This window comes from Sardina pilchardus, chromosome 7 (genome assembly GCF_963854185.1).
Source record: "Sardina pilchardus chromosome 7, fSarPil1.1, whole genome shotgun sequence".
Lineage (NCBI taxonomy): Eukaryota > Metazoa > Chordata > Actinopteri > Clupeiformes > Clupeidae > Sardina > Sardina pilchardus.
The window spans coordinates 3721180-3738203 of NC_085000.1; the positions used below are offsets into that span (position 1 = coordinate 3721180).

The following is a 17024-nucleotide window of genomic DNA, read 5'->3' on the forward strand; positions in this document are numbered from 1 at the left end:
GCTGAAGTTATTTTCACTTTTTCTTTCATTTCGTTGTCAACATTTCCAACTAACTTCCACTTGAGAGATGGGCAGCATACTTGCAGAGTTGGGACAAGTTGCAGTTCCTCTCTAGTTGCTTCATCTCTTCTACGGCTCACTCTAGTTCCATCAGCCCCTTCATGTGGCATGTCCTGTCACTCTCGTCATCGTTATTTCTCTGTTAAAATAACTATATTTTCCTTTTCTCTCTCTCTCTCTCTCTCTCTCCTCTCTCTCTCTCTCTCTCTGTCACATCCACTCCATCAATCTTCTCCCCTCTCCTCTTCATCTCTCTCTCTCGCTATCCTTCTCCTTCTCAGGTGCACCATGCGGATAGGGAAGAACATCCACCCTGACGGCGTCCCTGGCTGGTGTCAGGGTTTCTCTCTGGACGGAGGCAGCGGTGTGAGAGCCGTGAAGGTGATCCAGCACGGCCTCAGACCCGGACTCATCTACAACATAGGCAAGTAGCCCCCAGGCCTGTACTAGTATGTCAAGAAGTCTATTTACACTCTATTGCAATAGAACCTGATGAAGTGGCGACTAAGTGGCAGGCTGTGTTTGTTCGTAGGCATCAACGTGCGGAAAGGGAAAGGCCGCTATCGCGACACCCACATCGTGACATTCGCTCCGCGCTACCTGCTCGACAACCGGTCCTCGCACAAGCTGGCGTTTTCGCAGAGGGAGTTTGCCAGAGGAAAGGTCAGCAGTCGCTCACTCTTCACTGGAACTTCACCCCAAACCATTCAGCTGCTGTGAAATATTAGTACTAATAAAAACAAACACTCTCAGACATCAGCGCTGGTTTGCCCCCTGACATTAATGCGGTATATTTCACACATGGTGTTTTTGAAATATCATAGCTTGTTCTTCTCACTGCCCAACATCAACACACAGCCTTTGTGCCCCCCCCCCCCTCACAATAAGCCAGTATATTCCACACGTTGTGTTTCTGAAATGCCAAAGCTTGTTCCTTCTCGCCGGTGTGCTGCAGGGCACGACCAACCCCGAGGGCTACATCTCCACGCTGCCGGGCTCCAGCGTGGTCTTCCACTGGCCCCGGAACGACTACGACCAGCTGCTGTGCGTGCGCCTCATGGACAACACCAACTGCACCTGGTCCGGAGGCTTCGAGGTCAACAAGCCCAAGTCTTTTCACGTCAACATGAGGTAGGCACACTCCGGTCACATTAACCATCAGGTCATCGAGGTCATATATAAGAACTGTGACTGAGCTCAGTGTTACTCTGTGGTGTGGTTACTCTGTCTCTTACCTATGATGAGCACTTGTGTCAGTTGATGATATCCTACAAACCAATCTACTAACTGCTGGTTATTGTATGTTATTAAAGCTCCAGTGACTTGGTTGTGTTGTTTGTTCATTTATGTTGTTACATTTACAGTTATTTAGTGATGACTTTGTCCTGCGATGGGTTTTTTAGGGACACTCTGGGAAACTGTTTCTTCCTGCGGGCGGAGATCAGCCTCAAAGGAGCCACCTACCAGATCTCCTTCAGCGACACCGACCACTTGCCTCCACCCTTCCGCGTAGACAACATCTCTGATGTAAGCAGTGGCTCAATGGCCTTTCGCCATCCGCACATCAGTCTGATGCACCATTTTTATTTCATACATTTGGTTACATATGCCGTCATTTCCCAACTGTTCCCAACAGAATTTGACTCCCGTTAACTTTGCTCTCAAAGTGCAACACTCAAACAAATTAAACATGAAAGAGCATAATGTTATCCATAGCATCTAGCCTGTTGTTTTGACCGGTCCATGTGTCTCCCACCTCTGCCCAGGTGCCCATCCAGTTCTGGCAGCACGGCGTGGCCGACATCCGGCTGCACACGGAGGTGAAGGCGGGCTCGGAGCTGGACTACGCCTGCGACGAGCCCACGCTGCCCCCCTACCTCACGCTCACCGTCAAGGGCGCCGGCTCGTCCGAGGTCTCCGCCGACATGAACTTCTTCCGCGAGTACAACAAGCTCTACTACGAGAACTTCATCTACATCGCCGCCACGTACACATTCTCCCAGTGAGTGCCACCGCCCAGGCCAGGCGTCTGCACTGTGTTCTGGCCTCTCTCACTCGCTTGCTCATTGGCTGTTTACTTCGGCCTACAGCTGTCCATTGTGTTACTGTTGTTGCCTCTTGCAAATTGATGCAGCAGAAATCATGCTGGTTGTGAGGCTCTGTGTAACACGTGTTGTGTAAACGTTGCTTCATCAGACTACCCTTTTCTCCAGTGTATTATTGTGCCTTTGTTATGAATAATGTCCAAATGTTGTATAAACGTAAAATGCAGTACTACACTGACAGTGGTTGTTCCATATCTCAGAGCACCCAGGCTACTCTCTGGTAATCTCTAACTCCTGCTCTGTGGTGTGTGCGACTGCAGGGACGCAGGGAAGAGGCCGGTGGGGAAGAAACGCGTGGTGGGCTGCGCTGAGCTGGTGCTGGACGTGGAGCCAAAGACGCAGAGGGTCATCCTCAAGAAGAAGGTACAGTAGGGCTCTAGATCACAGAGGGTCATCCTCAAGAAGAAGGTACAGTAGGGCTCTAGATCACAGAGGGTCATCCTCAAGAAGAAGGTACAGTAGGGCTCTAGATCACAGAGGGTCATCCTCAAGAAGAAGGTACAGTAGGGCTCTAGATCACAGAGGGTCATCCTCAAGAAGAAGGTAGGGCTCTAGATCACAGAGGGTCATCCTCAAGAAGAAGGTAGGGCTTAAGATCACAGAGGGTCATCCTCAAGAAGAAGGTAGGGCTCTAGATCACAGAGGGTCATCCTCAAGAAGAAGGTACAGTAGGGCTCTAGATCACAGAGGGTCATCCTCAAGAAGAAGGTAGGGCTCTAGATCACAGAGGGTCATCCTCAAGAAGAAGGTAGGGCTTAAGATCACAGAGGGTCATCCTCAAGAAGAAGGTAGGGCTCTAGATCACAGAGGATCATCCTCAAGAAGAAGGTAGGGCTCTAGATCACAGAGGGTCATCCTCAAGAAGAAGGTACAGTAGGGCTTCTGAATGACCACCAGGCCTCAAACGTCAGACCCCCTTCACCCTAACTACTGTAACTCTTAACAGTGGGTTACAAGCTGACAGTCTGGTCCAGGTTTCTCCAAGTGTGAAAAACAATGAATTCACACCCTCACACCCTCTGTCAGCCATGCAAATGATGCCTACACCACATGTCTATATTCACTGCTATTTAAGCCACTTCGAAAGCTTGTTCGTATCCAGTGACACTGTCGTCATGGAAACGGAACACCACACTTCGGTATTCTATTGAATTATGTAAAACTAGAATGAGTTGTTATTCATCTGGAACCCCATGGAATATGAATATTTCCCAGACCCTAATGTGTGTGTGTGTGTGTGTGTGTGTGTGTGTGTGTGTGTGTGTTCTAGGAGCCAGGGAAGCGTTCCCAGCTCTGGAGGATGACTGGCACAGGGATGCTCTGCCACGAAGGCTCCTCCCCCCCACAGAGCAAGCCCGCCCAGCCCCGCCCCCTGGACTCCTCTCTGGTCCTGGACATCGCCGGCTTGGCCGCCGTCACAGACAACAGGTCAGCGCGAGGCGAGGTCACTGGCCCGATGAGTTCATGTTGTGTCCGTGGGAGGTTTTCTTTTTCTCCTGATGTTCCAAAAACAGAAGAGATGACTAATAGTCAGCTGCGTATGTGGAAGCTTTTTAAGTGCCGTTTGGAGTTTACAGCGTTGTGGTTTGTCCTGCAACGGCATGAATAGGAGCACAGAAACTAGCGGTCGCCATGACGATCACGGTCATATTTGACGTCAGTGTGGCATGCCAGTGGTCGTTGACTCATGTGTTTTTTGAGGATGTTGATGTGCTGATACCTCTTGTTTCCACACAATGCAGATCTTAGACAAAACAGAGCTGCTGTGTTACTCAACTGATTCCAATGCGCTGCTGTTTGGTCTGTCTGTTCCTCTCTCTCTCTCTCTCTCTCTCCCTCCCTCGCGCCCATGACCGTGGCCCTCTCTGCTCTTTCAGCTTTGAGCCGCTGATGTTGCGGAGGCCAGACTCCAGACGCAGCACCACCCAGACGTGGCACTTCAGCGACGGCATGCTCACCTGCGGTCTCCCCCGACTGGTGGTGCAGGTGAGGGCCACACGGCCTTATGCAGCGTGTCCAGTCAGACACATGTACATTTAGAAACTGTACACGCTTGCACGCACAACTACTGTCCACACATTTAGGATGTTAGGATGCATTTGAAGTGACACAAAGGGCTTGAGTTCCGCGGCTATATAGGTCAGTGTCAAATGGAGACTTGGAAATTTGGTGAAGCGAAATTGAATAAACCAATCACATGCAACCTTTCAGAAATTCTGCTCTCTCTGTCTGTCTGTCTGTGTCTGTCTGTCTGTCTGTCTGTGTAATTAACTTCGGCCTTACTCTGGCCACTTTGTGTCTGACTTCTCTCTGGCCATGGTGCGCATGCAAAAATGTTTTAACCTGTCAATTAACGACCTGCAAATTGCAGCACATCAGACAATACCTAAATTGTTTTTGCTATTTTCCAAAAGAAGCTTTTATCATCTTTTATTATTATATGTGTATTATTATACATTATATTATGCATGTCCTATTGACACCCTGATATTAAATGTCAGAGACTGCTCCATGCACACGTATGACTGGCTGTTTGGCGTGCAGGTGAAGGGTGGTGTGTCGGGGCTGTTTGACGGGGCGGAGGTGGTGCTGGGGCCCGACTCAGGCCTCATGGCCCCGACCCCAGAACAGCAGTTCATCAACCAGAAGATGCGGCCCGGCTCAGGGGTCCTCTCCGTGCAGGTCGTCCCCGATGGACCCACCAGAGTCCTGCAGGTAAGAGCCACAAACACCTGCTTTTAAATTGCACTTTACCACAATAATCGTTGTTGCAGTGCAGTTATTAATTGCATTAATGCCATATTGAGAGAGATGATATTGGAAACAAAGTTCGAGTACTTTGATTTGTTAAGGAATACACAATGTATTGAATGGTTGATTTATTTTTACATATAATATATCTGTGTTCTGCAACTAATGTAGCTGGTTTTATAGCGATACTTTAAAATGGCATTTTTGTCTTGTCTTTAGATAAGTGACTTCAACCACCGTCGCATGAACCGGCCGTCCAGCACGGAGGAGAACCAGAGCAAAGAGGTCGCGGAGAAGAAGGCCCCCGAGGAAGAGCTGGAGGTACAGGAAGCGCTCGCTATACTGCCAGATGTCTTATGGGAACATCTGGCCACTGACGTCAACCTCGCTTGTGTGTCAAACCCATGGTGAAATTCTCAGTGTGAAAAGCTGCAGCCCTGGAGCCTGACCGTTTTAGTCAGACACTGACATGACGTTATTTTGGAGGGTTACGAAACGGAATTTGCCGTGATAGTCCAGTGTTTTTGACTCATCTGTTGTGTCGTAAGAGCTTTCGCTTCACCCTGCAGTTCTTTAAGTTTGTATTCCATCGTTGCTTACTGACACGAGGAGAATCCCAGATTACGCTGTAGAGAAACCTGATGACCTAGAGCATGTCCTGAGCCTTCTGTGCTCATCCCACGAGACCTCGATGCCTTGATTGATCTTCTCTTATTGTGCTCGCTCATGGTCAGGTGCTGGTGAACCTTGAGGACGGCGTGGGAGTGTCTCTGGTCAACAAGGTCCCCGAGGAGCTGGTCTTTGCCACGCTGTCGGGCATCGACGTCCACTTCACTCGCACCGCCGGGAGCCAGGTGCTGGAGATGAGCGTGCAGAAGCTTCAGGTACTGGACCTGGCCATCTACAGTAGCCTGGTTAAAACCAGACGCATTCACTTGGGGAATAGAGTCTGGACACTCCCGATTGGGGAAACCTCTCCAGCAGTGGTGTAGTGACAGGTGTAGACATAACTTTGGAGTCTTTGGTCAGCCTGTGATGTGTTCACATCAGGCTCACTCGTCCAGTGTGTCTGCCATCTCTCAGGTGGATAATCAGCTGCTGTCTGTCTATACTGTTCGGCCTGTGATGTGCGTGCACACACACACACACTCACACACTACCTCATCCTTCCTGTGCTCCCTCAGGCTGAATGCCAGCCAACAGCTGTTTATCAACCTCACACACATGCACTCACACACATGCACTCACACACACACACACACACACACAGACACACACACACACACACACACACACACACACACACACACACACACACAATATCAAAGCTGTACCCACAGACTGATTGCCTCTTGGTCTGTGATGTACACATCAGGCTCACAGCAGGTCTGGGTTCTCTCAGGTGGATAACCAACTGCTGTGTACTGTATATCTCTCAGCCTGTGATGTGCAGACACACACACACACACACACACACACACACACACTCACTCATCCTTCCTGTGCTCCCTCAGGTGGATAACCAGCTGCTGGGCACCATTCAGCTTGACACACACACACACACACACACACACACACACACACACACACACACACACACACACACACACATTGCACACACACAATACACACACACACACACACACACACTCTCTATCCCACTCCCTCATCCTTCCTTTGCTCCTGCCCCTTCAGGTGGATAACCAGCTCCTGGGCACCACTCAGCCAGTCATGATGTGCATGACCCCTGCCTCCAGCGAGAGCAACATCAGCGACTCGGGCCCTGCTCTCCAGGTCAACGCCGTCAAGGTCCCCAGCAGCCTCATGCTCACCGACCTCTTCAAGGTAACCCATTCAGCTGGACTTTCAGCCGAGTTTCATCCGCTCCTATTCAAAGCTGCAGCATAGGATCAATCCTCTGTTTAGTGGAGAATCTCTCAGCAGCATGTCCTTTGAAGTTGACGTTCAACGTATGCAGCTTATGCATAAAATATGTGCGCCCAAAAAGTTGCATCAAAGTGTTTGTGTGGTGGTCGTATTCTGGTTTTTTTTGGGGGGGGGGGGGGGGGGGGGGCTGATTGAGTGTAAGCGTTTGAAATTAGAGAGAGATGTGTTTGTAGTGGGGTGTGTTTGATGACTCTGTGAGAGGATGTTCTGATGCTGATTGATTTTGGCAGCATCTGATGGTCACCGCTCGGAGGTTCACCGTCATCATCGAGGAGAAGCTCCTACTGAAGCTGCTAAGCTTTTTTGGATACGGCCAGACTGAAGGTTGGTTTGTGTTAATGCTAAGAAGCTGTTTCTGCTGTTTGTAGTTTATGCTTGTGAGGCCTTTCATTAGCCTGATCATTGTGTAGAATAATCTGGACTTGGGTATCTGTTAGCATGTTGACAAACATGTTTTGTGTGTGTGTGTGTGTGTGTGTGTGTGTGTGTGTGTGTGTGTTCAGAGATGGAGAAGCTGGATGAGAACCTGTATGAGAGGAGTAGTGAGGACACTGGGACTCCCAAGCGCTACTATTTTGAGAACCTGAAGATCAGCCTCCCTCAGGTCAAACTCAGTGTGTTCACCTCCCACAAACTTCCTCCAGACCTCAAGGTAATAGTCATACTTTGCACTGCAGAAGTCTTCAGTCCTGTAGAAATGTTGTTGACATTTGAGTTCAACAGTCAGTCCCCTTCTGTGCTGTTTCGGTTGCCTGTAAGGCTTGGTCAGTCCGACCACTGGAATCTTTATGAATAAGTTTGTATTTGTGTTTAGAATGAGTTTTGTGTGATGTAATGACAAGTGTTAAGTCGAGACACATCAGTGTTTAATCATGTATCCAAGGTGACGATGATGCAGATCACGACTGCTGTCAACGTCACATTCATTACAGCTGTCATTGTCTAGGATGAATTAAAACGCATTAGCGCTTACACTGCAAAAGATATGTGTGTGTCCCTTACTACCTCAGCAAGTGGTTTGAGCAAATTGAATCACAATGCAGCTTGGTGGATGTTTACCCTTGTATTTAAAACTGACCTCTTGTGACCTGATCACTTACAGTACTGTAAGGTGTATTGTAAAAGCAAATGTAAACTTGGTCTATTTGCACTCAAACTAGACATATACTTATATAGACTCGCATTCATTTTTAGCCGAACTTAGAATTTTTGAATTTTACAAAAAAGTGTAATGAATTCTAGGACAAGCCCTTTAATTTTGACCATCTGAGCGCTTGTGCATGAGCATGTTCCAGGTCCTTCCAGGTGTCCGAGTATACAGTTCCTCTGGCTAACACAAGGGGATGCAATGTGTCCTCTTTATCGAACTGCCACAGCCAAGATCAGTGTTTTTTTTTTATCTTTTTATTTTTTATTTTCTCAACTGAGCCCCCTCAGCAGTTTCATATAATAAAAGATTTTTATCTCTTTATCCATTTGGTCCAGTACTCAGGAGAGATACGGTTGTTAATCTGCTCCTCGTTTGCCCCTTGAGTGGTAGTCTCAGTTGAACTGCAGCCATAAAGGCACGAGTGCCGCCTCAGTGCCGGAAGCTACCTTGATCCCACCAGATCTTATCTGTTATTTGAAGCGCACATTTGTGTGTTGCCCGTGGCCTGTATTTTACAGTTCAGCGCAATGTCGAGAAGTGCTCTCTGCTTCATCTTCTAATAGTTCCTAACAACTTTCTTGTTGTCCTGCCAGGCGCTGAAGGGCACCTTGGGCATCCCCCTGATCCGGTTCGAGGACGCCATCATCAACATGTACCCGTATACCCGCGTGCACCCGTACGAGACGCAAGAAATCATCATCAACGACATCCTGAAGCACTTTAGAGAGGTGAGCGCGGCGTCTAACACGGGGGGGAAAAATAACCAACCCGCAGACCCACCACCGGGCCCAACAGCTGTTTTTCTTTAAGCGCCGGGGCTGTTTTGAGCGCCACTCATTCAGCATGGTGCTGCTTACAGCCCCAACAGCTCTGCTTCTTGCCCCCAAGGCTCACATTGTATTATGCTGAAGTTACCTTGCACAGATGGATGGGAAAATTCAATCCAGGGCAACTTTGCATACCTCATAGACCAACAAATGAGTTATTTACAAGGGAGAAACCAGGCTCTTGTTGTTGATGTAAGCTCTACTGCTCCACGGTCAGGACTCTAAGCAAGTCAAATGTAAAACCGTTCAAACACATTGCCTTATTCATTGGACAAGAAAACTTAACTCCAGTCCCCTTATATTTATTTACCACTGCATTAATAGAGAAAGGTGTCTGCCAAGTGCATGAATCTAAAGTTTGTCCAAAGTCAAATCATGTCTTAATCAACAATTGAACATAGTTGTATTTGCAGTTCATGTGTTGTAAATGTGGATGGGGCTGGTGTTGCTGTTAGGGCATGCGCGTACATGTGCACAAGTGTGTGCATGTGTGCGTGTGTGTGTGTGTGTGTCCGTGCCCGTGTGTGTGTGCATGTGTTCACTTGTGTGTGTTTCCATCTCTCTCTCAGGAGTTGATCAGCCAGGCGGCTCAGATCCTGGGCTCGGTGGACTTCCTTGGCAACCCCATGGGTCTGCTGAACGACGTGACCGAGGGCGTGTCCGAGCTCATCAAGTACGGCAACGTGGGCGGCCTCATCCGCAACGTCACCCACGGGGTCTCCAACTCGGCGGCCAAGGTGAGACAGACCGACAGACATGCGGACGCTCGCCAGATCTGTCCAGAATGAAAACCCCATGCGGTCCTACACCAGAGTCTTTGTGCTTGGACAGGGCTAATGGTCCAAAGTGACAGGTTTAGGAAATGCTGCTTTGTTTGGATAGAGTGGTTGCATGCACCTCCCAGGACAAAGTTTCCTAAGGTAAAGCAAAAGAGAATGTCTGCTTCCTCATGCTGCTTGGTGCCTTCAGGGCCGAGTAGGAAAACCCTGGCTTCAGACAGTGAACGTCTCACCATACCATGGTTCTGCCTGTGTACTTAACAATGGTGGTTTCACTAATTAGCAGATCTACCTGGCTGAAGAGTTGTTGAGATGATGGGAGATGTTTTAGTTGGAAGGCATTCATGGTCGCTCTGGCACTGCCTGGAGCCAGTTTTCCACCTCTACTTGGGAGTTTTGTTTGACATATTGCCACTAATGCATTGAGCAGATACTTAAATCGAAAGCAACTTGCTGTATTGTGTAGATTCCCATTTCCATCACTTTGTACAGTCTGTGGATTGTCATCCCTTGACACTGGTGTCAGCACCTTGCTCTGATATTTTCTAGCCCACACACCCTGTCTCTGAACAAATCTACTTTGGGTAAAAGCATTCCCTTAAGTGAATAAAGGCACATGTAAACTGTTTAATTCTCGGGGTGAGGATTTGTTTTTAAAGCCAGAGACGTGTGGGCAGTAAAGTTGAGCCAGTGGAGACACGGTGGAAAGACCTGTCAAAGTTCGTTGCTCAAGTTTCCTGGAAAGCCAGACTGTTTTGTCTGTTGATGCTCGCGAGCTTTTCAAGAATGTGTTCTGAGAGGGAAGGGATATGTGCGGATAACAGCTGACGTGTGTTTCTGTGTCTGTGTCTGTGTGAGTGTATGTGTGTGTATCTCTGAGAATGAGAGCACCACTGGTCTCGCACCACGGTCTGGGTTACAGCGGAGAGGAGTGGTGCTGGTCCATAGTCCATTGGAACGGAGAACGCTGTTCTGTGTTTACAATTGGGTTTTGCGTCAATTGCAAACCACACTGAGAAGCTCTGTAGCCTCTCTATGTGGGTATTCTGTGTTAGTAAAGACAACAAAACAAATCAGGGCCGCATGGAGACCTGAAGCTGACTGATATGAGAAATATCAAGCCTGAACTAGACTGGAAGCTGGCTGGTGTAAGGAAGAAGTGGCCCTGATTTAGGCCTGAAGCTGGCTGGTGTAAGGAAGAAGTGGCCCTGATCTAGGCCTGAAGCTGGCTGGTGTAAGGAAGAAGTGGCCCTGATTTAGGCCTGAAGCTGGCTGGTGTAAGGAAGAAGTGGCCCTGATCTAGGCCTGAAGCTGGCTGGTGTAAGGAAGAAGCGGCCCTGATCTAGGCCTGAAGCTGGATGGTGTAAGGAAGAAGTGGCCCTGATTTAGTTCTGAAGCTGATATTGGGAAGATTGGCCCTGATTTAGCTCTGAAACCAGCGGATGTGTGATAGATCAGGACCAGGTTTCCTTCAGCCCGGTTTTCTATTGGTGTGTCTGGTCTCTTGATACGCCTGCAGCCTCCAGTAAGGGCCAGGAGGCCGAGGGAAAACAGCGTAGGTGCATGTGTAGGGCGTATGCCGGCTGATCGCTCCGGCGTGTTCTTTTTCCAGGCCGCGACAGACACTCAGGTGGTGCTTATAGCCAGATATCTATGGCAACGGCCGCCCCAGAGAGCACAACACAGCACAACACAACACATAAGACGTTTCCCCTCCGCCGCGTGCACTGCACACCACCATCACACTTCTCGGAAAATGTGTCTCACGGTGCCTCAGGATCATCATCCTGGCCTGTCATCCGCTCGGTCACCAGAGTGCAGTGGAGGAGCCGGACCTTTGGCTCAACTCTCAAGGCACTTGGTCGGATTTCCCCCCCTAAACACGCCACGGAGCAAAAAGCTCCAGAGCTGTTTGACGTGTTCGCCTGTTAATTGAGATAATTATTCATCAGTTTATTTCCTCATCTCCTGTTTTCTGGAATGTACATCATCAGCCTGCCATGTTTATATTGCTTGTACTGTGAGCTTTTTTTTCCCCATCCCAGATGTCGTGAAAATAAGCCGTTGCATCGCATTTTCACGTCAAGCTCGGAGCTCTTGTACTGTATGCAGACGTTTGGCTGGCAAAGAAATCGCTTTCTCGATCTTGTCCCCTTCGCTTGTGTTCCAATACATGAGAATTTCCCACCCATAAAAACACAGCGTGTTCACACTTCTTCTCGGAAAAGTTGTTTCACGGTACTTTAGCCTCACCCCCCCCCACCGCCCCCCTTTGGCCTGTCATCTGCGTGGTCACCAGAGTGCAGTCGGAGACGCGGCCCTTTGGCTGGGCTCTCCGGTAGCAGCCCCAGCGGGCCTGTGTGTGGCCCGGGCCCCGGAGCCCAGAGGGGGCGTCGCCAGCGGGCTCCACTCCCAGCCCACCACCACCACCACCATCACCACCACCACCACCATCCACCCCCCCCCACCCCCGTCCCTGTCGCCCAGCCCAGGTCCCACACTCCCAGCATGCCTCTGTGACAGGGCCAGGGCGAATTTGGCCCTTTCAGCCGCGGCCAGCTCGGTGTCAGGCGCCCCCCCGGCTGTGGGTTTTTCAGCCCCAGGGCAGTGTGCTTCTCTCCTCTCTGTCCCCTTCTCCTGCACGCTTGTCTGACCCCCCGTTCGCCTTCCCGCGCCGCCCCTTGCCATGGGGGCTCTTAAGCTCTTAATGTCCCGGCTCGTCTGGGAACCTCCAGAGACGCCACTCTTGGCTCCCGAGTGATCCCAGGGTCCCCCGCTGCCCGGGCTGCCCTAGTTTGTGACCACGAGGTTTGTTTACAGACCGTCCAAAAAAAGAGTTGTCTTCGGCTTTTGTCTGTGTCTCTTTTAGTAGATGATCTCAGAGGGTACCGTATAAATATGCAGGAGGTCTTCTTTAGCTGTGTTTGCTTATGGAGATGTAGATAGAGAGATAGCTGGATTTAATGATAGACTGATGATAATTGGTTGATTTGTGTGTGTGTGTGTGTGTGTGTGTGTGTGTGTGTGTGTGTGTGTGTGTGTGTGTGTGTGTGTGTGTGTGTGTGTGTGTGTGTGTGTGTGTGTGTGTGTGGGTGTGGGTGTGGATGGAGATATATATATCTGGCCTTTTTTTGCCCATTTCTGTACCAAATGGCTCCTCTCTGTTGGTAGGTAAGAGGGCTTTGATGCGTCTTGCTCTTGCCTGCGTTGCCATGAGCAAGATTTCTTGAGCATAAACAGAGTTTGCCTCCCACATATCAGTCACTTCCAGCTCCTCTAATAAAAATGTTTTGCCAAGATGCTGGCCAAGCTTTTAAAAATTCCATTCAGTTGCATGTAGTGGAAAAGCCATTTTCAAGTGCGTGAGTGGCTAAGCTGTTGATCCGCCGGAGTTCCCCCAAAACACACCGTAAAAAGAAGATTGGAGCAGCTTGACTTGTCCGCATATTAATCACGCTAATTACTTTATCCTCCTGCTCTCCAGAAACCCACGTCAGCTGGATGCTTTTTTTTTTTTGCGTCGCAAATTTATGAGCTTTTTTTCCATTTACTTTAAAATTCCTTGTCACGGCAAAACAAAACCTTTTCCCAGCAAACTTCGGTTTCAGCGCACTTTTGTGCCCTATAAGAGTTGTTCGCAGGTGGACCCCCTCCACAGGCGCCATGCGTATGCGCAACAACAAAGACCCCTGGGCGAAGTATGGCGTATCGCGTATCAGATGGTCACTTTAAGCCGGCCTTAATAAGCAGTGAATTAGAGCCTTGTTCCCCGGCTCTCCTCTGGAGTCTCGCTCCCATCACTGCACTCTCACCTACTTTAGGACTCGCGCTCTGTGTCAGCCCGCATCAGGGTTGACCTTGCTAAAACAAACACACACACACACACGCACACGCACACGCACACGCACACGCACACACGCACACACGCACACACACACGCACACACGCACACACGCACACACACACACACACGCACACAAATACAAACACAAATGTAAACACAGTCCCATACAACTGCATGTACAGATGGACAAACACAAGCTCCAGTGTTGACACCCATCTGTGCTCACATGCACACACACAAACACAGATGCACAAATAAAGGGGGCGGGGGGGCTCATGGAAAGCCGCAAATGCTGGTCTGTACGCTCGTGTATGGAGGGGAAAGGAGTTTAGGGGGCAGCAGTTTGAACAAGGTGGTGGTGGGGCCATAAACTTGAAAGCATTCTCATCTCCCACTCTCTCCCCCGATACTCTGATCTGGTACGTTTATTGGTTTAGTTTCACTGTGGGGGGAAAGAGGGAGAAAGACACACACACAGCGAGAGAGAGAGAGGGAGAGAGGGGGAAAGCGAGGGAGGGAGGAGAGAAAGAATGAGTGAGCGAAATGGAAAAGGATACGAAAAAAGAGAGGGGGGGAGTAAGGGAGGGAGAATGACTGAGTGAGAGAGAATGAGCGAGCGAGTGTGTGGGAGGGAGCAAAGAAAGAGAGCAAGTGAGCGAGGAAGAGAGAGAGAGAGAGCGAGAGAGAGAGGGAGGAAAGGAAAGAATGGGAGCTGGCCTCTCGGTGAACTCAGCAGGGACTTTGCTTGGCGGGGTCATCCCAAGTTCATGCCTGTCTGTGGCTGTAGCTGTGGTGTCGGCGGCTGCAGAAGGCGCTGTGTGTGTGTGTATGTGTGTGTGTTTATGCAGGGCTATGGCCCTGGAGGGGAGTGCCTGGGGCCTGCTGTAACACAAACCCACTTCCAGCAAGCACCTGCTGGGGCCATGGGGAGAGGAGAGGAGAGGGAGAGAGAGAGAGAAGAGAGGGAGAGGCTCTATGGGCAAAGTCAGGTTAACTGTGTGTGGAAAAGGGGGGTGGTGGGGTTGAGAGACAGGGAGACATGAGACATGAAGTACAACCCCGTGCAAGACAGGTTCTCATGGCAGTTAACCTAGCTATGAACTATCCGTGCTATCTAGGTCAGGGAACTATGTTAACAGTTGATATTTGGGAGAGTGTGTTAAAGTAAACAAATAAGACGCCAAGTTAAACTTGTGCACTTGGGGACCAAGCAGCAAAGCTCCTCAGCGCTCCCGAGAGTTTTTACCGATTGTAATTTTATTTAAACTGTTAAACTGAGAAGACAGTCACAAGCAAGATAACTAGCTGTCATTTCTTGTTATAAAAATAAAAATTTTTAAGCGTCCTGACCACCAACCAGGAAACAGTGTTGGGGCATACAGTAGTTTGAAGCAAAGTTGAATTGCTCAAAATCCATTCAGCAGTAAAAGTAAGTCTTGGGCAAACACCACTTAGGCAGTTAAACTGTCCTGAGAGATATAATGAGGCTTCAGTGGGTCAAGAGCATACTTTGATATCAGTGTAGTGAATGAAGTCCTCCTTCCCTATCGCCCCTCTAGAGTATGGGAATCTTGTTTCGCATTCCCACTGAAGATTACACCTAATGTTGTGGAAAGAGAGAGAGAGACAGAGAGAAAGAGAGAGATTGAAAAGAGAAGGGAGGGCTGAGGAATGAATCGGAACAGTGGGAAGAAGCCACCCTCAGCAGACTAATTACAGGCTGATATATTTGACAGCTGGATGAGGGGCTGTGTAAAATCAGTTATCTTGAGCGCGACGAGGAGAGCAGAGCAGAGGAGCGGAGCGGGGAGGCTGGGGCGGTTCAGCTGAAGAGCACCAGCCGTGCTGAGCTCCACACTGCACAGCACAGCTCGCTCAAGGGCTCAGCTCCTCTCTCTCTCTGACCAGTCCAGTCACCAGGCCGGTCTCTCAGGATAGAATCACACTACAGGGAGGACAAAGATGGCCATGCTTCCTGTTCTTGATAACATGCATGCAATACCAAAACTTATCCCCTGAAAGTGAACAAGCATGTGTATTCTTTTTTTTTTTTAAAGATTAGAAATTCAAGAAAAGTAAGATGTTTTGTTGGTATTATTTTGTCATATGACATGTTTTGGTGTCGAAACTGAATTGTTATATTAGTTCAGTCTCAGTTGAATTCACGGTGGCTGTTAAATTGTGCAACAAATTTGAGAGGGAGAAAGGAAGAGTGTGGGGAAGAGAGGAAGAGAGAGAGAGTGAGGGAAAGAGAGCAATAAATAATGAGTGTGGGATGGAGATGGATGGCCCAGTCAGATCAAAAGAGGGTCAGATATACTGGCATTGATTTCCTCTCTGTGGTTCAGTGACGTACATGAAGACCAGAAGTACCGATCATATCCCCCACATCAATCACCCCCGTGCCTATTATTGTTCATAATATTGCTCTGGCTAAGGGGCCAGGAAGGACTCGGAGAGGAAATTGTTGGAAAGCTCTTCTGCTGATCGTATGGGAGAAAATGCAAGAGGGACATTTTACTGAGTTTAATATCACACTCTAAATTGCACTGCAGTTAAGTTTATGTGTCTTTACGATGAAGCCTCAATCACCTTTTTCAGTCCCAAAGTGTTCTCGGGGACAGTGAAAAGTTTCCTTCTATGGGTGTCCATTTAGAAGAGAGGCTCCGCATTGACTTCAGTCAGATGGCATCAACCCACGTTGGTATTTTTTTGTTGTTGTTTTTGTTAGTTTGCGGGCACCTTATCCGACGGACTTGGGAAAACCATGGACCACCGACACCAAAGCGAGAGAGAGTACATCCGTTACCATGGCGCCACCAGCGGAGAGCATCTCGTGGCTGGGATCCACGGCCTGGCACATGGTAAGAGTCTATCTTCGCCGTCTGGGAGCAGTGGGGAGGTTCTGTTCTTCTCTGCAGCTGTTTTTCCATTCCACTGCAATAATGCAGAAAAAGAGGCACTTTCTGTCCTAGTTGCTAATGGTTACTACTGTTCACACATCTGATATCAGAAAAGACATTAGAAATGTATTGTTTGATATATACATACACTACTCACAAAAGGTCAAGGATATATCTGGCTTTCAGGTGAAATGTAATGTTTCAGCACAGAAAGTACTGAAGCATTGAACTGTTGTTGACATGTATTCAAACGTTTAGAGAAGGTCAGATTAAGTTCCCCTGTATAGGTTGTAGTGGATTTTAGGTTCATCATCAAATTTCACCCGAGAGACAAACATCCCTAACTTTTTGTGAGTAGTATATTAAATTGTATATCTGGCTTGAATGTTAATACAGTGTTCTCTTCTGTTCCTAATCTGTAAGTAATCTGTGTTGAACGTAAATGTAATGTAATGATCTGTGGCTGTGCAGGCATCATCGGGGGCCTGACCAGCGTCATCACCTCCACGGTGGAGGGCGTGAAGACAGAGGGCGGAGTCAGTGGCTTCTTCTCAGGCCTGGGGAAGGGGCTGGTCGGCACGGTGACCAAGCCTGTTGCCGGGGCACTGGACTTTGCCTCAGAGACAGCGCAGACCGTGAGGGACATGGCCAGCCTTAG

At 49.0% G+C, this 17024-nt stretch overlaps 1 protein-coding gene across 3 annotated transcripts in view; it reads left to right on the top strand.

Moving 5' to 3' along the window:
- vps13d (vacuolar protein sorting 13 homolog D) overlaps positions 1-17024 on the top strand; it is a 62874-nt gene that overhangs the window by 34331 nt on the left and 11519 nt on the right. For all 3 annotated transcript variants that reach the window (XM_062540347.1, XM_062540348.1, XM_062540349.1), the window contains exons 49-66: positions 342-484; positions 593-723; positions 1016-1191; positions 1464-1587; positions 1827-2062; positions 2426-2528; positions 3436-3593; positions 4043-4151; positions 4710-4880; positions 5136-5237; positions 5651-5800; positions 6612-6761; positions 7094-7187; positions 7367-7515; positions 8607-8741; positions 9410-9577; positions 16195-16327; positions 16838-17024. The exon at positions 16838-17024 is cut by the window's right edge and continues 9 nt beyond it. In XM_062540347.1, the coding sequence (XP_062396331.1) occupies positions 342-484; positions 593-723; positions 1016-1191; positions 1464-1587; positions 1827-2062; positions 2426-2528; positions 3436-3593; positions 4043-4151; positions 4710-4880; positions 5136-5237; positions 5651-5800; positions 6612-6761; positions 7094-7187; positions 7367-7515; positions 8607-8741; positions 9410-9577; positions 16195-16327; positions 16838-17024 (2619 nt within the window). The remainder of the gene's footprint in view (positions 1-341; positions 485-592; positions 724-1015; positions 1192-1463; positions 1588-1826; positions 2063-2425; positions 2529-3435; positions 3594-4042; positions 4152-4709; positions 4881-5135; positions 5238-5650; positions 5801-6611; positions 6762-7093; positions 7188-7366; positions 7516-8606; positions 8742-9409; positions 9578-16194; positions 16328-16837) is intronic.